Below are 22,348 nucleotides of genomic sequence, written 5' to 3' on the forward strand. Positions count from 1 at the left end.
CTGTGAAGTTTTCACCCTTGGTGTGTGTCTGCGTGTGCGGGCCCGGGGGCCGGGGAGCTCTTGCCCACTGGGAGAGAAGGCATGAAGGGCGCCGACCGGGCACTTCGCTCTGCCCAACCTGCCCAGCCCGGCCGCTGACTCCCGGACACCTTTTCATCCCAGCCTCAGCCGCTAGCCCTTTGGCCCCGCCCCGGCCCCGCCCCATCGCCGCGCGCGCAGCTTCCCGGAAGCAGGGGGCGGGGCGCGCGGCGACCTGGCGCGCGGGGACTGACGGGAGCCACGTCTTTGCTGGCCGAGGACTGTGCCGCGGTTGGCGTCTGGGCGGCGATCCGGGGGCTGCTGGGAAGATGGCGGACTCGGTGGCCCCCCGATGAGGAGGCCGCGGGGGGAGCTCGGCCCCCGGGCCCCGAGACCGACTGAGGGAGCGATCTGCGCGGGGCCTGGGGAGCCATGTAGGGGTGGTGCCTGCGGGGCGGGCCGCGGGAGGGCGGCGGGAGTTGTGTTGGCGACTGTGCCCACGGTCTCCTGGCATCCCCGGGCCGGGTGGGCGTTGGGGGGGGGGGGGCCCTGACACCGCCGACTCCGCGCCCTGGCAAAGCTGCGCCCTCGGGCTCCACGGGCGCCCTCCAAGGTGGGCCCTGCGTTCTCGTTTCACGGGCGAGGAGGCTTGGGCAGAGAGACGAAACCACTTGTCCAAGGTCACGCAGCTGGTAAGTGGGAGCACCCAGCATGGAAGCCAGGACCGTCCGGCTGCGGAGCCCGCGCTCCACCCTCCGTGCCGCCGCCGCCTCCTGCGGGAGGGGGAGGTGGTCGGGAGGGCGTATCGTCGCGGCGAGCTGGGCTCCAGGCTGGGCGCGACCACTAACCAGATTCGTGACCTCGGGCTTAACGTAACCCCCTCGCCTCTCGGGGCCTTGGTTTCTCCACCTGTGAAATCGAGGTAATGCCAGCCCTGCCTCCCTCCTCATAGGCCTGTAAGGAGGACGAGAGGCGATAATACATGTGGAATTGCTTTGTAAATATCCCTACGCTGAGCACACTGAAGGATTACGATTGCTGTTTCAAAGGATGGAAGAAGGCAGAGAGGGGCGGGTTGGGAAGAGGAGCAGAGCAGTCAGTCACAAAGAAGGGTGAACACGAGTCAGGGTTGCTCTGACCCCAGGCTCCACCGGATGGGGAGCGAGGTGAGGAGTAGATAGCTGGTCTTTCTCACCATTGGAGAATACCTCACCCCCTTTTCTGGGCCACCCCTCAGGGTCTCCATCACCCAACTCCATGCTTCGAGTCCTGCTCTCTGCCCAGGCCTCCAGTGCTCGGCTGTCTGGCCTGCTGCTGCTCTCACCAGTACAGCCCTACTGTCTGGGGCCCAGCAAATGGGGAGACCGGCCTCCTGGAGGAGCCCCCCATGCAGGCCCTGTGCAGGGGTTGCAGCGGCTTCTGGAACAGGCGAGGAGCCCTGGGGAGCTGCTGCGCTGGCTGGGCCAGAACCCCACCAAGGTGCGCGCCCACCACTACCCTGTGGCACTCCGTCGCCTGGGCCAGCTCTTGGGGTCTCAGCCACGACCCCCTCCTGTGGAGCAGGCCACACTGCAGGACTTGAGTCAGCTCATCATCCGAAACTGCCCCTCCTTTGACATTCACACCATCCACGTGTGTCTGCACCTTGCAGTCTTACTTGGTGAGGACGGTGTCTGGGGGGTGGGTGGGCGTTAACGGAAGAATAGAGAAACAGCAGAGGACCCGAGATCGCTGACAGAACCCACCTCTCGGGCTTGCCAGGAACGGCACATACGCCGCCACACTTGCTGCTGCATCCATGGCAGACATCACGAGTCAAGCAGCAGGTGTTGCAGCTTAGCTAGGGTGCCACCCCAGGTCCCTTCTAATACAGCGCTCTAGGAAGCCCCTGCAATTTGTTACCACTGGCAAGAGATGAGAACTCACTTGCCGCCTTTGTATAAGGCCTTCCCCACAGACTGTTCTGATACCTTAGTTCACGTGGTATCTCACATTTCCCTAGTGTTTCCACGTGCTCTGTAGCAAACCTTCCAGCCCAGAAGACAGATGAGAAGGATTGGGAATTCATTAACTGAACTCCAGGACTGGAGCAGAGCAGAGCAGAGCAACTCCCTGTTGCTAGGACTGCCTCCTCTGACCCTCTCCTTCTCAGGCTTCCCATCAGATGGGCCCCTGGTGTGTGCCCTGGAGCAGGAGCAAAGGTTCCGCCTCCCTCCGAAGCCGCCTCGCCCTCTGCAGCCTGTCCTTCGTGGCGGGCTAAGGTTGGAAGCTGCTCTGAGCTGCCCCCGTGTCCAGCGGCATCCGCAGCAGCACCTGATCCGCAGCCTGGCAGGTGCTGGAGGGGGTTAAGGTTCGCGGGGGGAGGGGAGCTGAGGCGGAGGCAGGTGGTGTCTGGTGGAGTCTAGTTGAGGGCTGGCCTGAGGGTCCGGCGTGACGGGCTGTTCTTCGCAGAGGCCAGGCCGGAGGATCTGACGCCCCACGTGATGGTGCTCCTGGCCCAGCACTTGGCCCGCCACCGGTTGCGGGAGCCCCAGCTTCTGGAAGCCATTGCCCACTTCCTGGTGGCGCAGGAAGCCCAGCTCAACAGCAAGGTGGGATTACCTCCCACCTTCCCACGCTCCTCTCCTACTCATCCCATCCTCAGACACCCTGGCGGGCCTAACCCCCATCCAGCTTGATTGGCTGCTTCTGTCTGCAGCAGACAATCCAGTTAGGCTCTCTGCTCTTTCCCGTGGGGTTCCACCTTTGCTCACACCCTCGCTGGCTTGTCCAGCTCCCCAGCGTGTATGCCTGGTTGTCTGCACTTCTCCACTCTTAGCCCCTGTCTTAGCTTGGTTGATCCCACTCTGCTAAGTCTTCAGGGACGGAACCCACAGCCACGTCTCCTCTGCTTGTTTGAAGACTAATCACGTGGAGCTCAAGCAGTGCTTACGCAGTTGCGCTGCTGGTGTGTATGTAGAGGGACTGTTTTGCCTTTATGGTGATGCTGTAAGCTTGCAGGCCAAGCCTCCCTGAGGTTCAGCTTGGAAAGAGTACTGGAGAGCCATTTCACGCTGGGTGATGGGCTGCTCTTGCCCCACAGGTGGTACAGAAGCTGGTCCTGCCCTTTGGGCGACTGAACTACCTGCCTCTGGAACAGCAGTTTATGCCCTGCCTTGAGAGGATCCTGGCTCGGGAAGCAGGGGTGGCCCCCCTGGCAACTGTCAACATCTTGATGTCACTGTGCCAGCTGCGGTGCCTGCCCTTCCGAGCCCTGCACTTTGTTTTTTCCCCAGGTTTCATCAGCCACATCAGTGGTGCGCAGACTGGAGGGCTGGCTGGGTCCCGGGGAGCCAGTGGGCAGGGGAAGCAGGGTGGGGGTCTGCAACCCCGTCAGCCTTGTCCTGCTTTCCTGCAGGCACCCCTCACGCCCTGATTGTGCGGCGCTACCTCTCCCTGCTAGACACGGCCGTGGAGCTGGAGCTCCCAGGATATCGGGGTCCCCGCCTTCCCCGAAGGCAACAAGTGCCCATCTTCCCCCAGCCACTCATCACCGACCGTGCCCGTTGCAAGTACAGGTGGATGGGGCAGCTTTGGGGAGGGGAGGGGAGCGGCCCGCAAGCAGCACGGGGTAGGCAAAGCTGGGGGACCGTGTACTGTGTGTGCTGCTGCGCCCTAGGCAGTCGGAAAGCGGAGCAGCAGAGGCATTTCCCCGGGGCGTGGAACTCGGCGGGAGGGAGCTAGAACGAGTGTCTTGGGGGCCTTCCTGATGCCGGTGTTCCTCTCCCCCTCAGTCACAAGGATATAGTAGCCGAGGGGCTGCGCCAGCTGCTGGGGGAGGAGAAGTATCGGCAGGACCTGACCGTGCCTCCAGGCTACTGCACAGGTGAGCTCCGGGTGGGCCAGTGGCTCGCCAGGCTCGCCAGGACACGGAGCCTCCGCTGAAGGCCAGCGGCTCTTTCTCTCCATGCCCTGCAGACTTCCTGCTCTGTGTCAGCAGCTCTGGTGCTGTGCTCCCCGTGAGAACCCAGGACCCCTTCCTACCGTATCCTCCCCGGTCCTGTCCCTACACAACCCGCGACCCTGCCCAAAGGTAAGGGAAGAGGGTGGGAGAGCCTCGCCTGCCTTCGTAGATGGCGACTCTGAGCCAGTCACTTACTTCTCCTCCAGGGTGGTACTGATGCTGCGGGAACGCTGGCATTTCTGCCGGGATGGCAGAGTGCTGCTGGGCTCACGGGCCCTGCGGGAGCGGCATCTGGGCCTGATGGGCTACCAGCTCCTGCCGGTGAGAGCCCTCCCCACGCCCACACACTCAGCTAGTACCCCTCCCCCGGCCGGCCAGGCCCTGGGGTAACCTGCTACCCTCTCCCCCTGCAGCTACCCTTCGAGGAACTGGAGTCACAGAGAGGCCTGCCCCAGCTCAAGAGCTACCTGAGGCAGAAGCTCCAGGCCCTGGGCCTCCGCTGGGGGCCTGAAGGGGGGTGAGGGCGTGCACACGGGTTCAGGATGGCACCCCCCCCATTGGGGGGTGGACAGTTTGCACTTTGGCTCCTTCTGCTTTGATTTGTCATTAAAGTCCCTTTCCTTCCCCGTTGCACATCTCGTTTCTGGGACAGAGTGGGCTGGATTCCGCCACCTCTCTTCCATTCATACCTGGCACGCGCACACACACACACACACACACGGCCGGGGATAGGTGGGGGCCGAGGTGGGCTGGATTCCGCCACCTCTCTTCCATTCATACCTGGCGCGCGCGCACACACACACACACGGCCGGGGATAGGTGGGGGCCGAGGTGGGCTGGATTCCGCCACCTCTCTTCCATTCATACCTGGCTCACACACACACACATGGCCGGGGATAGGTGGGGGCCGAAGTGGGCTGGATTCCGCCACCTCTCTTCCATTCATACCTGGCTGACACACACACACACACACACACACACACACACACACGGCCGGGGATAGGTGGGGGCCGAAGTGGGCTGGATTCCGCCACCTCTCTTCCATTCATACCTGGCGCGCGCGCACACACACACACACACACACACACACACACACACACACACACACACAGAAGGCCGGGGATAGGTGGGGGCCGAGGTGGGCTGGATTCCGCCACCTCTCTTCCATTCATACCTGGCTGACACACACACAGACACACACGCACACAGAAGACCGGGGATAGGTGGGGGCCGAGGTGGGCTGGATTCCGCCACCTCTCTTCCATTCATACCTGGCTGACACACACACAGACACACACGCACACACATGGCTGGGGATAGGTGGGGGCCGAAGTGGGCTGGATTCCGCCACCTCTCTTCCATTCATACCTGGCTGACACACACACACACACACACACACACACACACAGAAGGCCGGGGATAGGTGGGGGCCGAAGCACTTTATTGCGGGGGGGCTGGTAAGGGGACTTTAAATTATTCACTTAAATAAAAATGAGGAGGGAGGAGGACGGGGAGAGCACCCCCCAGCCCCTGTTCCCTCTGTCCGTCTGTCCCTCGGCTGTCCATCCCGGCAGCAGCTACACAGGCATGGGCATCTCATTGTACTCGTCCACACCCTCCCGCTCATCAAACACCGGCTCTGCCTCGTTAGCATCCAGCTGTGGTAGGGACAGAGTCGGGGAGGTTGGTGCTGAGCACGACCTCTTGGCGAGACCACGGAGGGGGCCGGTGGGGCTGGGGAGGGGCGCGAAAGGCTTACGCATTTCATCTCTCGCTCGGTGAAGATGCGGGTGAGCACCAGCATGCGGAGCGGCACCGTGAGAAGGAGGAGGAAGGGGAAGGCCAGGGAGGCAGCCGTGGACATGACGGCCCAGAGCACGGCCAGGCAGAGCAGCTGCAGGGCTGTGAACAGGTGCATACGGAGGGTCCGAACCTGGGTGGGGCGGTGCAGGGCAAGACAGGTGAGCCCAGGCTTCTCTCCAGCCTCGAGCGCCCCGGTCCCCGGAGGGCCATCCAGGCCCGCCACATCCAGAGGACGATGACCCCTCTCCCCCCCACGGGGGTGGGACGGAAGCACCTTCTTGGGTGCTTACCGGAGACGGGTCTGCACAGGCTGAATGGCGGCTGGCCAGAGTGGGCAGATGGGGGGCTGGAGAGTGACCCACACAGACCAGGAGGGGGCAGAGGCATGGGGCCCTTCCGAGCTGGGTCTCACCTTCTTGACGTAGGTGACGTCTGGGTGGTGTTTGGGTGGCATGAGCAACAGGTGCAGCCGCTCATAGAACTGGATCCCGTTAAGGGAGGTAACTCCCATGTACAGGAAAATCCCGAAGAGCACAGCCAGGGGTATCTGCCGGAGCAGATCCCCGATGACCAGGGAGAGGCCTGGGGGAGGAGGAGAAGGAACAGCTGGCCCCAGGGCTCTCCACCCCAGTGGCCCCAAGACCCCTCCGGGAAGGCTGGGCGCAAGAGGTGGACGTACCCACAAGCAGGGCGACCAGCAGCCCCGTCACCCGCTGCTCCTTGACCTCCTGGATCTTGGGCTTGTCCCCGGGCGCCACAGCCTTGCTCATGACAGTCAGCGCGTTGGCATGCGTGACGGAGCGGACAGTGGCAGCAGCCAACCAGGGCAAGCCAAAGAGGGCACAGATGCCGCCCATGGCCACGATGAGCAGCAGGTCCAGGTGGAAGCCGGAGCCCTTCTGCAGCATGCGCTCCTTCTTGGAGATGATCAGCCTGAGCGGAGACAGGCACGCACTGAGCCCCGGGCCCAGCTCGGCAGACAACTATGTCTTTCCAGAGTGCCCGGTCAGCCACCTCCGTCCGTTTTTGGAACCTGATGGTCCCTGCCTCTTCCGTCAGGGCGAGGGTTCCATCACGGAACTGAGTCCTATCTGGCCCTCCCCACCCTCCTGGACAGCTTCCAGCCCGTACCGTGCCCGTCCGAGCAAACGTCAGTGGGATTTTCTGCTGCCTACAAAGTAAACTCCAGCAGCCAGCCTGCTGGGGGCTCCAGCCCCTTCACGCAGCAGGTCGTCCCCGTCCGCACAGCACCCCGCCTCTGCCAGGACCACTCACGTGGTGATCTGTGTCTCCATGAAGATAAGGATGAAGACCAAGATGGCGGGCAGCAGGCTGGCGACCATCATCCACACGGGGAAGGAGCTGTGCTCCCCCAGGGGGTTGATGACCCAGCCCCGCTTCTCTGGGGCCGTCACTGAGAATCCGCTGGGCACGCTCAGCTTCTGCGGGGCAGAGGGTGGGGCCGGGGGCGGGTGAACCTTGGAGGGAGTGCCCTGAGCTGCACTGGGCAGGGTGGACGCTGAGGGCGCGCTGTGGGAAAGGCCTGGTGTCTGCCCAGTTTAGAGGCAGCTCTGGACTTGGGGGCCTGGAGGGGAACATCCAGAGTCCAGCACCGCCTCACTGCTGCGTGCGCTCCGCCGTACCTGGGTATAGGTGTCCTCAATACTGTAATCCACGAGCACCATGATGAGGATCGCGATGGGTACCCCAAAGTCCCCGATCACTCGCCGTACCTGCGGGCGAGCACCACGCTCAGAGGCCCCACGCCTCGCTCCGGCCCTGACTCCGAGTCGCCCCCCTTCCTGCCCCCAGATCTCGCCTCCCTCGGGCCTGCCAGCTCACACACCCGGCCAGGGAAGAACCGGCTGTTCTTGAATTTGCGCAGGAAGAAGGCGATGAAGAAGGTGCCAGCCATGAGCACCAGCGACAACAGGGCGGTGTTGGGCTGGCCCCGGGGCCTCCCCTGCCTGGACGGCCCGGCTGAGCTCTCATTCCTCGGCCCCAGCGCAGCTCCTGCTCCTGCCCCAGCCCACGTGGCGTTCTCGCTACTGTCGGCCTCGGAGCTGTTGGAGACCGAACAGCCGTGGAGGGGATGTTCCTGGAAGATCTGGGGAGAGGACAAAGGATTCTATCAGCTTAACTGGTGAGACATCCGGGACTCAGCTATGTGCGGAGTGGGACAGGTGGGGGCTGGGGGTGGCTGGCCCGCCCTCAAGGAGCTTGTCTTGATTAAGAAAATGACCCAGGTGACAAGATGTGAGCACAAGACAACTAGGAGTTAAGAGAGGGGCTGGTCTGGGACTTCCCTGGCGGTCCAGTGGTTAAGACTGAGCTTCCAATGCAGGGGGCGTGCGGGTTTGATCCCTGGTCAGGGAACTAAGATCCCACATGCCACCCGGCGTGGCCAAAAAATTAAAAAAAAAAAAAAAAAAGAGAGAGAGGGGTTGGTCTAATGCGGGAAAGCAGCTGCAAACGAGGCTCCAGCCAGGCCTGGAGGAGCAACACAGGGAGCGTGGTGGACCTTGGGGGCACATCTTCTCCTGATCCTGACACAGACGCAGACATGGGTCTGATGCCCAGACTGTGACCCTGTCTGTCATCTTGCGGGCCTTTCCCTTTGACATTCTGGATTGTTCGCCGCTTTAACAAAAGCACAGGGACTTCCCTGCTGGCACAGTGGTTAAGAATCCACCTGCCAACGCAGGGGACACGGGTTCGAGCCCTGGTCCGGGAAGATCCCACATGCTGCGGAGCGACTAAGCCCATGCGCCACAACTACTGAGCCTGCATTCTAGAGCCCGCGGGCCACAACTACTGAAGCGCGCGCACCTGGAGCCCGTGCTCTGCAACAAGAGAAGTCACCGCAGTGAGAAGCCCGCGCACCGCAACGAAGAGTAGCCCCCGCTCGCCACGACTAGAGAAAGCCCGCGCATAGCAACAAAGACCCAGTGCGGCCAAAAATAAATAAATAAATAAAGTTATTCAAAAAACAATAAAAACAAAAGCACATATTACCTTCGTTATTAAAAATACGTGAGAAAAAAAAAAAATACGTGAGTCATCCACCTAGATATTCAGCCTCACAGGTAATGAAATAATTGCAAAGGAAGCTCATAAGGATCCCCCTTTTCACATCTTAAGTTTTTGAAAATTAATTTCACAGAAGATACTGTGAAATATACGTCTCATATGCTGTGAAGCATGTGTACTACTTTTGCAAGAACGTATTTGCAAGTTAAAAAACAAAACAAAACGTGAGTCTTTAAGACTGATCTGAAGCTCTGGTGTATATGTTGGTGACAGGGAGGGAGGGAGGGAGAGCAGGGAGGGGGTGGGGGCAGGAGGAAGGACCAGCCTAGGTTCTGTGGCTCCGTGGGGCAGCCGGGCCTCACGCTCGGAGAACAAAGGGGCAGGACGCCCCCGGCTTCCTCCAGTCCCAAAGCCTGGCCCCTCCTGGGCCAGGTCCCGTCGGACCCACCCACCTTAACCAGCTTGTAGAAGGTCTCGTAGATGAAGATGAGGGAGATGAGGAAGGCGAAGATCTCCTGGGTGAAGCGGGAGACGAAGCGCACCAGGAAGCTCCCCTCCAGGGCCACCATGAGCAAGGCCAGGAGCACCAGCCAGAAGCCAATCCACACGCGGCCCACCAGGTACTCCAGGTTGTTGCTGCTGCAGAACTGGGGCGGGGTGGGCAGTCAGATTCGGAGCCCAGGGCGGGCTAACAGGGTGGCGGGGAGTGGGGGGGGTGGGAGTGTTCGGGGAGGAGGAGGGGGAGCTGAGCGGGGCAGGAAGAACCAGCCCGGGTAGCCCGTGGCCCCTCACCGAGAAGAAGGCTTCCTCGAAGACCAGCAGGGGCCCCGAGAAGCCGATCACCAGCAGCGGCTGGGCCCCCAGCAGGCAGAAGATCACGCCCTGGATTGCCGTGGACATGATCAGCTCCGATACTCCAATCAGGTCATGCGTCTTCTCTCCTAGGGCGGCAGGAGCCAGCTCAGGGGCTGGCGGCCGGGGGCACCCGTGCGCTCCCCGCCCCGACCCGAAGCCTCTCCTTACCCAGCAGCCCCCCGAAGGTGATGGCAGGAGACAGGGCCGCGAAGTAGATGAAGATGACGGCGGCCAGGCACTGGGGGTCGAGCGCGTCTCGGAAGTCGCTCAGGTAGTGGGGATAGCGGCGCCGCACATCTCGGATCAAGCCCCCAAAAGGCCGGCCTGTCCGCCGAAGGGGATCGTCTTCCACCGCACCTGCCGCCTCTACCATCTGCAGGAGCGCTGCAACCCGGGCCTCCATCAGGGCGCCCGTCACTGCCCTCTTCCTCCCGTCCCGCTCTCCTCCGCGTACAACAGGCCACCCTCCAGCCTAAACCCCAACCCCCCAGCCTGCAGCCCGGACCTGGCCCCTGGCCTGCACTGGCCCGTACCCTTATCTTGGGCTGACTTGGGCTCCAGCCCGGCCCCCGGGGGCAGCAGCCGGCCCTGCTCCTCTCGCTTCTTGAGCATCTGGCGCTGGAAGTGGGCAACGGATCGCAGCAGCTCCTCGCCCTGCACCTCCGAGGGCGGCAACACCACGCTGCAGTCCAGGAAGGCGTTGATGGCCGTCAGCAGGTCCTCCCGCTCGTCTGCCAGGTAGGCGGCCTCGTGGAATTGCTGCCAAAGCGGGACCGGGGCTAGTGAGGACACGGGACGAGGGCCGGGGGGCCTGGGGCCAGGCTGGGCGAGCTGGGTGGGGGCATCCCAAGTGGGCTCTGGGGCACGAGGCCCGGCCGGGCGGCGGCTGACCTTGTCGGACATGAGGGTGGAGATGGAGCGGCCGATCTCGTGGTAGTCCATGTTGGCGCTGCTCGGGCCCAGCAGCAGGAAGAGGAAGCGCACGGGCACCGGCACCTCCAGCACCGCGTCCAGCTCCGCTGCCTCCCGCAGCCGCACGAAGGCCATGGTGGGGCGGGAGAGGAACTCCACGCAGCCTGGGGGCGTGCAGCCGGCATGGGCGCGGGAACACCGGTCGCCTCCCGGCCCCCAGCGCAGGGGCGCCACCGAGGCAGGCCCGGCCACCCGCACCCTGCCCCCCGAGCTCGCCCCACATACCCACAAGGACCACCGTAGCCTCGGCGTTCTCAGGGATCTTCTCCAGAAGCTTCAGCTCATGCTTGGACTTGGAGCGGGTGATACCAGCCGGAGGAGCTGGAGGAGGCAGCTCACGCTGGGGATGCAGGAGAGCAGAGCTCAGCCTGGCCACCCCCCACCCCCGGCCCCGCACGTTCCTGCCCGACTCGCTCGTGGTCCCGCAGCCGCGGTGGCGGCCGGACCTGACCCAGGCAGGGTCACTTTCTCCCCTCACCTCTCGCTCCACCTCCAGCCGGGTCTCGGGAACGCCTCCAATGAGAGGCTCGGTGACGTGGGGGTCGCTCTCGGCCCCCTGGCCGTGGTGATGCCCCAGCAGGGAGCCCAGGGAGCCGGCCGAGATGTTGCGGGGAAAGGAGAAGTCCTTCTCGTCACTCGGGTGGCTGGTGGGGCAGCAGGCAGGAGGTGAGGAGGGGCCGGCGGCCGGCGCTGGGCACAGGCGGGCGGGCAGGGTGCGGCGGGCGGTGCCTCACCTGTGTTTCAGCAGCAGGGCCCTCAGCACGTTGGCTCTGTCCTCGGCCTTGATCTGGTCAGAGATGACCATCTGCTCCACCACCTGGTGGGCCACGCCAGGCAGGGTCTGCTGGTCCAGGTCCAAGAGCACAGCCCCTGGAATAAGGACAACCCGGAGGGGCCCTCATCCCCAGGCAAGACGCAAGGGCGGAGATGGGAGGGAGGGAGGGAGAGCGGGAGCGAGGGAAGCCAAGTAAGTGTGGCCCAGGGATGTAGCACCAGCCCAGGAATCAGTGAGCAGGGCCCAGCTCTGCCCGAGGCCCAAGTCACACGGCCTCTCTGACCCATTTCTTCCAACCCCCCTCTCCCCGCAGGAATGCTGTGGGGCTCAGCAGAGGCCAGGGAACCCCAGCCATCAGAGAGGCTACCGGGGCCGGGCCCTGCCCAGATGCCCCTTCCGGGAAGCACGCAGCCTGAAGTGCCCCGGGCCACCCACTCGGCCTAGACTGCTCTCCACTGCCACCAAGTGCCTCCTCTGAGTGAGCTGCCTCCTCTGACTTCACTCTAGGGTCCTAGTTCTGCCCTCTGGAGCACGACACAGCCGGTCTGTGGCCTCGTCCCCGTGGCAGCCCTGGAGCCATCTGAAGACGTCCCCCTCCAAGTCCAGCAGCTGCTCAAGGACAGTTTCTAGATCTCTCCACCCCGTCACTGCTCTGAGCTGCCATTTCATATAGAAATGAAGGTCCTTTCAAAAGCCACCAGGTCATTTTTCCGTCAAGGTCAACTCACAGGAACACAGAACTAAAGAACAAACAGAACCGAAGGCCCCCCCCCCCCCCCCGAGCAGCCAAAACCGAGATCGCAAAGCCTGGCGATAAAGCACCCGCATTCTGGCAGCTTACCCCAAGCCCTCAAGCCTCACTCAGAGCCTAGTTAGTTTCTGCTAGTTTGGAAATAATTCTGACAGCAGGTTTCTGAGTCCTCAGCTGCTTAGAAGCAGGCCTGCTGACAGCAACTGGGCGCGATTCCCCAACAGGAAGGAGGAAACAAGCAAACAGCAGAACATCAGACACAGAGCTCGCGAATCCTGCATCCGTGCTCATGCAGTCAAGTGTACACAGCCCTACTACAGGTTAGGTCACATTCCCCAGAATCTCTAGAATTTCAGAAAGCGTTCCACCAAAACTGTTTGACAACATTGTAGCATCCAAAACATACCAGCTTCCGTTATCTGAAAATATCACTTAGAGAAGCTGCTTGCTGAAGATGCCAGACAAGAGAGGAGGGTCAGTCCTGCCCTGCAGTCACCCGGTGACAGAGCCCGAGGATCGGCAGGCATCGTGAGAGGTGATATCATGACAGGAGATGCTCCCTCCTGGGCTCTGGTGACATTACACACCCTGTTGCTCAAGACAAATGTGGGACCATGTGGTCCTCAGAGAACGGGCTCGGCGGGCAAGGGGAGCTCCTGGGGCGATGATGGGCAGGGGGTGGGGTGTGGGTTACCGTGGGCCAGGGTCCGGCGCAGCTCCAGGAGGCTGCGGAACGAGAGGGAGGCCACGTGGGGCTTCCCCCAGCGCTCCGTCTCCTCCTCCACATCCTCCTCGAACTTGATCCAGCGCGCCGTCTCCCGCCACTGGGGCTCCTGGTTTTTGTCCAGCAGCAACTCATTCAGTTCCACAAACACCTTGGGGTGAGATGAGAGGGCATGGCAGGACGGAGGGCACAGGGCACAGGCATGGAGCCTGGGCGAGTTATTAACCCATCTGAGACTGTCCCTCGTCTGTAAAACGGGAGTAATACCACCCCCATTACTAGTGTATAGCACAGGGACCTAACGTATAGCACAGGGATCTAGACTCAATATTTTATAATAACCTATAAGGGAAAAGAATCTGAAAAAAATAGATATGTATGTATGTATAACTGAATCACTTTGCTGTACACCTGAAACTAACACAACATTGTAAAGCAACTGAACTACAATAATAATAATAATAAAAAAAGGGCTCTAATGAGGGCTAAAAGAAAAAGTATACAAGACATTTAGCACAGTATATGACTCTTAGTAACTGTCTGATGAATGGTCACTACACACACACACACACAAACTGGAATTTTTTTTTTTTTTTTTGGCCTCGGCACGCAGCATGCGGAACTTCCCTGACCAGGGATCGAACCCATGGGAAGTGAGGAGTATTAACCACTGGACCACCAGGGAAGTCCTACATTGGAATTCTGTAGGATTCATTTATATGCATTCAAGAACTGGCAAAACTAATTGAGAGTGACCGCAGAGCGGTCACCTCTGAGGGTGGTGACTAGGCAGAGGCCTGAAGGAACTTTCTGAGTGTGGGAAATGTCCTAGATCTAGGTAGGGTTGGCCAGGTATTTACACGTGCAAAGTGTCACAGAGCTGTACGCTCAACCCGAATGTGCTTTACTGTGTCTGTTCGACCGCAATAAAAAGGTTGCCAAAAACATCCACTGCAAGGGTCAGGATTCAGGACCAGAGCCCTGGAGTCTAAGGTGGGCAACGTCGCTAAGCAACTGAGTGGCCTTGACCACTCACTGCCCCTGATTTATGGCTGATGCCGCCTGGGCCGTCATCCTCACAGGTTATGGGAGGGCTGGATGAGCACAGAGGTGACTGGATTCTGAAAAATGAAACGCGCTGCTCCACAGAGCTGCCTCTGGCCCAAACGGTCCTCAAACACCTCGCTGCCAGCTGCCAGCAAATGGGCATGAAAGAGAAGCCGACCTGTCTAAGATGTGAACCAGAACTGTGAGGCCCACACCAGCAACAGCAGGTAATACCGTAATAACTGGGGACAGACGGCTACTAGACTTACCGTAGTACACATTTGGTAATATGTTTAAATGTTGAATCGTTATGTTGTACACCTGAGGCTAACATAATATTGTGTATCAACTATATTTCAATTAAAAAAAAAAACACTGGGGCTTCCCTGGTGGCGCAGTGGTCGAGAATCTGCCTGCCAATGCAGGGGACACGGGTTCGAGCCCTGGTCTGGGAAGATCCCGCATGCCGCGGAGCGACTAGGCCCGTGAGCCACAATTGCTGAGCCTGTGCGTCTGGAGCCTGTGCTCCACAACAAGAGAGGCCGCAATGGTGAGAGGCCCGCACACCGTGATGAAGAGTGGTCCCCACTTGCCGCAACTAGAGAAAGCCTTCGCACAGAAACGAAGACCCAACGCAGCCATAAATAAAAATAAATTAAATAAATAAATAAATAAATAAACAGGAGCTGTTGTTTAAAAAAAAAAACAAAACACTGTTTGAAGATGTGTATATCGCAGTCTTGTGCAGTGTACAACCTTCAAAACCATACATGGCAACCCTGGTGCTCGAGATTACCGCAGGTCCGAGAGGGGGCGGAGGCTGTGGTGAGAAGACGGATGGGGAGATGCTGGAAGACCGTGAAGCGGAGAAGTTACCTCGTGGGGCTTGTGGGGGGCCCGGGGCCGGGCCCGAGGGGTGGGGCCAGGCTCTCGCCCTTCCCGGCCACTCTGCACAGACGCTTTGGCATTCTTCCGCACCAAGTGTCGCCGTACCCCAGGAACGTCCTCAAACCGGTGACCTGTGGGCGGGGGGTGGAGGGACAGGGTCAAGCGCCCCTTCCTCTTACCCGCACCCTCGTTCCCAGCAGCTCCGGGCTTGGCCCAGGCCCAGCACTCACTCTTCATGAGGTCTAGGTCGGCCGTGGCCAGCGTCTGGGCCTCGCTCTCGTCCGTCGGGACCCGGGGCAGCAGTGCCTGCTCAGCCCCAGTCATGCTCCCGATGCGTCTCCTCTCCTGCAGATTGTAGCTGCGGTGCCCAGGCTGCGCTTTGGCCGGGGGGCGCCCAGAGGCACCCCCGTCATCACCTCCCGCTGTGACACTTGCCACGGCCGCCACCTCTTCCACCAGGGCTCTGGACAGACAAAGCAGCCGTGAGCCTGAGAAGGCGGGCCCCTCCCCCTCGGCCGGGAGCCACACAGGAGGGACCCAGGAAGGGGACCCCGCTGGACCTCACCCCTCCTCGCTCCCCACTCTCGGTAGGTGCGGATGTGAAAGAGTGAGGATTCTGGAAGCACACTGCCGCATCTAAATCCGGCTTGACCATTAACTAACTGGCTGTGCCACCCAAGCAATCACACAAGCCACCCGGAACATCAGCTCAGCAGCAAAGTGGAGCTGAGGGCAGCCTCCCCAGGTGTGGGGAGAGTGAAATCGGAAAAGTACCCCGAGTGGGACCTGCTTCCCCTCCCAGGCACACCCCTAACAATGGACTCGAGGTTCACAGGGTCCCGTGTTTCTAACCAAGTGGAGTAAAGTACATGGAAATGGGCCTTTGAAACTGTAGACACCCCACCCCTACCCAACAGTCATAAGGAGGATATGAACCCCTGTCCCTTACAGATGCCAGCTTCTGCTCCTGTCCCCCAAGCTGCGATGCCTCCTTTCTCTCTGCCACTGCCAGTGGGTCCCTGTCCCTGCCGCACCATTCCTAACCGTTCTCCCGGCATCTCACCTCCCACAGCTCCAAGCCCCCATCCCCTGCCCATGACCAGTCCCTCCTCTGCCAGGCTTTCTCCACCTACACCTACCTTCCGTGCCCTCGCTTCTGCTCGCACTCCTGCCCACAAATCTGACCCACTTTTCCAACGCCGTGCTCTCTCTGGGGCTCTGCCACCTCCTCCTGGCCGTCCAGCCACCTGCAGGCCTGCGCCCCCAGTGCAGACGGCCAACGTGGACCCAGCTCCATCCACACTGTCCTATCTCCCCAGCCAGTCTGTGCCGCCCTGGAGGGGCAACTCGCCCTTCACTTCCCCAGGTCCTTCGCACTGCCTGGCACCCAGAAACCAACAGGGAGGTGACAGTAGTGACCTTGAGACCTAGTTCAAAGTGATTTCTTCCAGGAAGGCTTCTCTGGCTAACAACCCAACTCCAATCACCTACTGGTACCGACACTACACCTGAACCAGGTCGTCTGGCACAGTGACTTGTTCTGATACCATTTCATGAGACCACAACCAGGGGGGACTGGCAGCTCCCCAAGAGCAAGGGGGGGGGGTCTCCTACTTCTCTCACACCCTTGGGGTCCCGGGGGTGCTTGGAGGTCACCCGTCCGGTCCCTGATCTGGGGTTTGATGCCGTTCCACCTGAAGCCATGGGCGGGGGGATGGCAGGGGGTGGGAGGAGGCGGCTTAGACCACACATCTCTCCCGTGCCAGGCTGACCCATACTTCAACTTCCGTTCACACCACCCTTTAATCCCTGCTACCACCCTGTGAGAAAAGTTCTATTATTCTTGGTTTATAGATGGGAAAACAGGCTCAGAGACACTGTGACTCGTCCAAAGTCAAATCGCAGTGGCAGGACTGGGATTTCTGAACCTGTCTGAGGACCTCAAGGCTCTTGCTTTTTTCCCCACCTCAGCTCGCTGGTGCCGGCACGGGAGGTCCCTGTTTGGGGACACTTACCCAGTCTGGGCCCCTTTGGTGGCCCGGGGAGCTGCCTCGTGGTGGGGCAGCATTGGAGGGGGAGACGGACTGGTCGTTTCTGCCTTCCGGTCCGCACCTTCATCCTCCTGGAGAAAGAACTAGAACAGGGGCCCGTGTGAGCAGGTGAGGCCAGGCCAGGGGTCCCGCAGACATCCCCAGGAGCCCTGCCCCCGCTCACCTGCACGGAAGAGGGTGTGGACGCAGGGGATGGCTGGGTGAGTGCCCGGGCCCCCTCGGCCTCACTGGTCTCATCTTCCTCTTCCTCGCCCTCCTCGATGGTGGGGGTCTCCCCAGTCGGGGAGGTTCCAGGGCGCCTGCGCGGCTTCCGTCCTGGGCCCTGGGGTACCTTTCGGCGCCTGGCGTCGGGAGGCAGGTGGGTGGACAGCGGGTGGTGGATGTGGTGGGAGGACTGCCGGTGGTCTGCAGGGAGGAGGGCGCTTGGCTGCCGGCGGGCACGGCTCCCCGCTCAGCTGGCCGGCCCCCAGCGCCCCCCCCCCAGGCCCCCGACTCCATCCTGGCTCCATCCTGGCAGCCAGAGCACCCCTGCCCCCCGCTCGCCCCCGCCTCCCCGAGCCCCCTCACATTCAAAGTCTGCCTCCCCGTAGCTTCGGCCCGGCTCCTCCCCTCCTCGGGACCCGGCCTCCTGTAGGATCTCCTCGAAGCGCTCCACGCCCAGGGTGCGGTGAAGTTCATCCTCCTCCTCCTGCTCAGGGAAGCCAGGCGTCGCAGGGCCCAGGCTCTCCGGCTCCGGCTGTGGAGAAGAAGGGGCGGTGAGAACGCACACACGGGAGTCATTCCTCGAAACCCCACCCTGCCTAGCGGCAGAGTCCAGTACCACCACACACCACCCCCTGCTGCCCTCCCCTCGAGTGCCAGGGACTCGGGACTCAGCACCCACCCCCCCAGCAGCCCGCCCCCGGCTTCCGGGCTCTCAGGACCCCAGCTGGGCGCATTCCAGTCAGTTCTAGGGCAGGTGGAAAGTGTCTGCCCTGGAAGCCTCAGCAGAAATCCTGTGTGTCCAGCCCGCAGGTCAAGGTCGGGTGTGTGATCTGGGCCGTTCACATGGCTGATAGTAGTGAACGCAGCCCCTGCGCTCGGGGACAGCGACTGAGCCTGAAAAGTAACTTCTGCAGGCGCCGGAGCTAACTGACCCGGGCTTGGTCTGAATCAAACCAGAGCCCAGCTCCCGGACGGGGATGCAGCGCTCCACCTTGTGAGGAGAGGCCCCCGTTGGCAGCAGGGGCAGCCCACTGGCAGCAGGGGCAGCCCACCCGCACTGAGTCCGGAGCCCTGGCCCTCAGCCGCTGCGGGCCCCGCCCTGCCCCCACTCTCACTCCTCCCACCTGAGTCATACTGCAGGAGCCGCGGGACCGTGGAGGCGCTTCGGAGAGCTCAGCCTAGCTGAGCAGCCGGCCGCCCAGCCCACGGCCTTGGTCCAGCCCCCCCCACCCCTCCCCCTCCCCCCGCCGGCCGTCTCAGCTCCAGGCACCGCTAAATATTTGCTCAAGAGCTTCTGGACTTGAAGGGCATCGAGATCTCCAAGGGCAGGGGTACCAGAGCAAGGAAGAGCAAGGGGGAGGTAGGCTGGGAAGAAGGGCGGGCCTTGGAGAGTCTCGGAGGTGGGGTCACGAGCAGCTGGGGGTGGCAGGGACACTGGGCACGAGAAGATGCAGGGGTGAAGAGTCTGCCTCTCCCCAGCCCACCTCCGCAGCTCTAGCCGGCTCCCCACGGCACTGGGCCTCACTCTCACCAGAATTAGCACGCAGGCTAGCCCGGGGTGGGGGGAGGAGGGTCAAGAACCCCTCGCACCTGAGGCTGCAGGAGGAAGTCCATGGCCGGCAGGGGTGAACTCGGGAGGGAGGGGGAGGGGACCGGCCGGCGCCTCTTCCTGGTCACGTGCCCCGCTGGGCCAAAGTGACCAATAACGGGCTGATTATGGCACTGGGGTTAATCATTAGCCTTCCCAGGAAGATGGGGAGGGGGACACGTGGGGCGGTGGCCACGTGGGGGCCAGGAGGGGCGGGGCTGAGTGGCACGTGGGGCCGGGGGTGCAGCGGTCTGCCCAGAGCTACCTTGCAGAAGACTGGCGCCGCCTCTAAGACCCAGTCAGAGGGGGGTCGCTGGCTTAGAGACCCAGGCTTCCCAAAGTTCCTCTCTCTCTGAGGCTAAACAACCACCCAGGTCTTCAGGACACAGCCTCAACTCCCTCCCTAGGACCAGAAGCTGTCTGACACCCACCCCCCAACCGATACCTGTCCCAGACCCAGCGCCCCATGCAAGGCCCAGAGCGGGGATGGCGGTGCCCCTCCCAAGTCCCTCACAGGCTCCCCTCCCAGGCCTCTCCGGACACACACGCCCCTGTCTGACACAGACCCGCACCCTGGCCAGAGCCCCGGGGGTGATGGTGGAGAGGGACAGAGGGGCAGCGGGTAATACTCACAGTGCGGAAGGAATCTGCGCCCGAGGCGGGGCGCCGGGGGGCGCTGCTCATGGCCAAATCCTAGCCCTTCTCGCTGTAGCTGCGGCTTTCAGGGCAACAAGGCGGCGGCATAACCTGGGGGGGTGGCGGGGGAGGAGCAATCACTGTGTGAGAGAGGCGCCAGGCCTGGAGGGGCACCCCAACATTGCACAGCCAGGGGAGGGCAGGGCACGGGGGCTTCACGGAAGCCCGCTGGCCACGAGGGGTCTCCTGGTTGCACAGGATCCTCCCAGACTATGAAAGGCCTTAGAGTGGCCCTTGGAGGGTGGGGGGAGCAAAGAGAGTTATTTATGGGAAGAAAAGAGAGGAACAAAGAGAGACAGAGGCAAGGACTGAGGCACAGGAGGCCACAGAGGGCCAAGGGACTAAGCGGAGTGAGGGGGAGAGAGCCGGGGGTGAGAGATGCTGGGGGAAAAAAAAGGCAGACAGGAGTCAAGGCCCAGACCTGGAGAGAAAGCAGCAGAGATCAGGGAGGGGAGACAGAGGAAGCAGGGAGGAGAGGCCGAGCCAGAAACGGGAGCGGTGGGAGCGGTGGCCCAGTGCTGGCACGGCAGGCTGAGGCGGCCTGAGACCAGAGAGGGCTGTGCTGGGGGGAGCGAGACACCCCTTGAGGCAGAGACGACGGGAGGATGAAGGAAGGGAGACAGACAGCTCTGGAGAGAGCCCCGAACAGCAAGCGATGGGGCTGTTCATGTGCCCCCTCCTCTGAAAAAAGCCCAGCCCCGAAGTGTGGCGGGGGGGGGGGGGGGGGGAGGCTCCCTGGGGGAGGGGCAGGAGCCCAACTCCACTCACTCAGTGGGAGGGAGGAAGGGAGGCTCGCAGACAGGCCCGGCAGGGCTTTATAATGGGGGAGGGGCACGTGACGACCAGAAGGAGGGTGGGCACAGAAACTCTGAGGTTCTGCCCTCAGGAGCAGTCCCGATCCCTCCCCTCCCCAAGCCTGGGGCCAGGAAAATCTGAGTGGCAGGGCTGACGCCCTCCTGACTCTGACTGTAGGGGTGTCTGGGGAGGACACTGCGTGGGCGGAGGGCAGCAAAAGAGCTGCGGTTAGGGAACCTGACCAGTGCCAACTGGGGTACCTATTCCTAGTGGGGGCAGTGCTGGGGACACCCAAGGCTCTGAGATGGCAAAAGTACCGAAGCTCCCCAGTGTGTCACTGGGGGGTTGGGGTTACCGGATTTAGGGCCAACTCGGGGGTAAGACAGGTCAGTGCAGGGTCAAACAATGTAGGTCTGGGGGTCAGTCCAGGGTGGGGAGCCTGGAGCAACACATTCCTGGCCGGTCTTCCAACTCAGCTGACTGCCCTCTTCACCTCCCCCTAGCAGGCCCTCCGCCAGGGCAAGTCTGGTGCGGGGGAGAGGGGTGCTGGGGGAGGAAACCCGCTCTGGGAAGGAGTGCCGGCACCTGCCGGCGCCACACTCCCCGCTCCAGGCTGTGCCCTCAGTGTGCTCCTCCATCCTCCCCTCCTCCCTTTACCTCCGCCCCCCCCTTCGCCCCCGCCCCCACCATCCCAGAACACAAAGCAGCCTCTGTCCAGAGCATCGGTGCCGATAATCCGGGCTGGGGGCACATTCCGGGGACCAGCCCCGACCGGCCCGGAGGATTAGCAACTCTCCCCTGCCCAAGGGATTAGCACTCCGGACCCCCTTGGGGGGCATTAACCACCCCCCCAGGTGAATTCGCACATTCCACAGCTCTTCGATGTGGGCCTGGCGGGAGTGGGGAGCGAAGGGAGGAGGGAAAAGTGGACCCTGGATTTCAGGCGGCGCCGCCCCCCACACCCAGCACAGAGCTCCCCACCCAGACAAGCCAGCCCCCCAGGAGCTAGGTCGAACTCTCCGCGCTCCCCTTTCCCATCCCCACCCAGCTGCTCCCTCTTCTGCCTGACCCCTTGTCCTGACCTGACCCGCCAACCCCTTCCCGGCTCCGCCTCCCAACCCCGAGATCGGGGGCAGAGGCTTGGGGCAACTCCTGGGCAGGGCACCCTGGACGGGCCTGAAGGATAGAGTAGGGGACCAAAGGGGAGGGGTGTCTTCTTGGAGTCCGCCCAGGAGTTGGGAGGGCCGGCGGCGCCTCCCAGAGAGTACCCTCTCCTGGTGGCAGGGGGCGCGGCACCCTCGCTTTAGGGAACTCTAAGAAGCGGACCCTGGATCCCGCTTCCTACCAGCAATCACTCCTCTCGCCTCCCCATCCTTCTCCCCAAGACCTCGCTTCCCCGCGCCCCAGTCTCCGCCCTTTCCTGCACTTCCACTCCCTCCCAGCTCCGAGTGCCGAGTTCCCCCCTTTCCTTTCCCCTCCCTTCCTCCCTCCGCGGCCCTGGCCCTCCCCCTCCGCCACCTCTCCGCTTACCCGCTTCCTCTGGACTTCGTGCTGCAGGGGTCTCGGGGTCTCTCCCCCTTCTCTGGAGCCCTCGCGCGCTCCCGACGACTCCCCCGTGCCCACCTTGGGGCGCGCCCCCGTCGCTCCCAACTTCTCCCAACTCAACTTTCCCCCGCGCCACGGGCAGGCCAGCCCCCTGCGTGCGCGCCCCCTGGCGCACCGTGCGCGGCCCCGCCGCAGCGGGTTGGGAGGCGCGGAGTGGGGGCCGAGACCCGGGGGCGGAGGCGCGCTCCCAGGCACGGCGCGGCACTGGGAGCCCAGCGCCGAGGAGGCCGCCCCGGCCGTCCCTCGGCGCGGCCCTGCGAGGTTGCCGTCCCGGGCTTCCCCGCACGGGCGCCCCGGGGACGTCGTCTCTGGGCCCCATTAGGCACCTCTGGGCGGAAAGGGGCCCGCCTCATGCTGGGGATCCCAGGCAGGAAAAAGGAGGCACAAAGATGATCAGGAGATTCGAGGCGGAGGAAGTTGAAATATAAATGCATCGGGGTCAAGATTCTCTCGCGGCCGCGGGCGTCCCCCGCCTCCCACCCGCAGTATCCCCAGTGCCTCCAAGAAAGCCCCTGTCTTTGCCAGGAGGACGGGGACGGGAGGCGGGGGGAGCGCGAAAGGGGTGATGGCGGGGGTGGATGCCCATTACCCTGAACTGACTTA

General features: G+C 62.4%; 2 protein-coding genes across 5 annotated transcripts; one reads left to right on the top strand and one right to left on the bottom strand.

Moving 5' to 3' along the window:
- The first annotated feature begins 246 nt into the window (after nt 1–246).
- Nucleotides 247–4,591, top strand: FASTK (Fas activated serine/threonine kinase). 3 transcript variants are annotated; one of them, XM_059933055.1, is made up of 10 exons: nt 247–452; nt 1,256–1,678; nt 2,171–2,350; nt 2,470–2,609; nt 3,101–3,314; nt 3,416–3,575; nt 3,792–3,883; nt 3,976–4,090; nt 4,168–4,282; nt 4,375–4,591. In XM_059933055.1, exons 1-10 carry the CDS (start codon nt 371–373, stop codon nt 4,480–4,482), a joined length of 1,629 nt encoding a protein of 542 aa, XP_059789038.1. In that variant the 5' UTR covers nt 247–370; the 3' UTR covers nt 4,483–4,591. The 3 variants fall into 3 exon arrangements, with proteins under 3 accessions (XP_059789038.1, XP_059789039.1, XP_059789041.1); XM_059933056.1 differs by having other exon boundaries at nt 3,416–3,569; XM_059933058.1 differs by lacking the exon at nt 247–452 and adding an exon at nt 536–710.
- Nucleotides 4,592–5,381: 790 nt separating this feature from the next.
- On the bottom strand, nt 5,382–21,822 carry SLC4A2 (solute carrier family 4 member 2). Of its 2 annotated transcripts, XM_059933035.1 has the most exons (23): nt 21,671–21,822; nt 19,283–19,396; nt 17,425–17,593; nt 17,021–17,262; nt 16,822–16,940; nt 15,037–15,269; nt 14,795–14,937; nt 12,842–13,022; nt 11,356–11,491; nt 11,100–11,265; nt 10,847–10,961; nt 10,541–10,725; nt 10,183–10,408; nt 9,818–10,033; nt 9,587–9,735; nt 9,247–9,441; nt 7,611–7,871; nt 7,408–7,497; nt 7,040–7,206; nt 6,444–6,697; nt 6,177–6,346; nt 5,721–5,894; nt 5,382–5,619 (listed from the first exon to the last, which is right to left on the bottom strand). In XM_059933035.1, the coding sequence occupies exons 2-23, from the start codon at nt 19,331–19,333 to the stop codon at nt 5,539–5,541; spliced, it is 3,723 nt and encodes a 1,240-aa protein (XP_059789018.1). In that variant the 5' UTR covers nt 19,334–19,396; nt 21,671–21,822; the 3' UTR covers nt 5,382–5,538. The 2 variants fall into 2 exon arrangements, with proteins under 2 accessions (XP_059789018.1, XP_059789019.1); XM_059933036.1 differs by lacking the exons at nt 19,283–19,396; nt 21,671–21,822 and adding an exon at nt 18,652–18,704.
- Between the last annotated feature and the right edge of the window lie 526 nt (nt 21,823–22,348).

The sequence above is a fragment of the Balaenoptera ricei genome, chromosome 9 (genome assembly GCF_028023285.1).
Source record: "Balaenoptera ricei isolate mBalRic1 chromosome 9, mBalRic1.hap2, whole genome shotgun sequence".
NCBI classification, from domain to species: Eukaryota; Metazoa; Chordata; class Mammalia; order Artiodactyla; family Balaenopteridae; genus Balaenoptera; species Balaenoptera ricei.

Bases quoted from the DNA above. Each gene is read 5' to 3' on its own strand.
- FASTK (XM_059933055.1), top strand. From the start codon at position 371: ATGAGGAGGCCGCGGGGGGAGCTCGGCCCCCGGGCCCCGAGACCGACT. The intron at 1,679-2,170 runs GTGAGGACGGTG...TCTCCTTCTCAG, and splicing joins GCACCTTGCAGTCTTACTTG to GCTTCCCATCAGATGGGCCC. The intron at 2,351-2,469 runs GTGCTGGAGGGG...TGTTCTTCGCAG, and splicing joins CCTGATCCGCAGCCTGGCAG to AGGCCAGGCCGGAGGATCTG.
- SLC4A2 (XM_059933035.1), bottom strand. From the start codon at position 19,333: ATGAGCAGCGCCCCCCGGCGCCCCGCCTCGGGCGCAGATTCCTTCCGC. The intron at 6,347-6,443 runs GTACGTCCACCT...CTCCTCCCCCAG, and splicing joins GCTGGTCGCCCTGCTTGTGG to GCCTCTCCCTGGTCATCGGG. The intron at 5,620-5,720 runs GTAAGCCTTTCG...TCCCTACCACAG, and splicing joins CCGAGCGAGAGATGAAATGC to CTGGATGCTAACGAGGCAGA.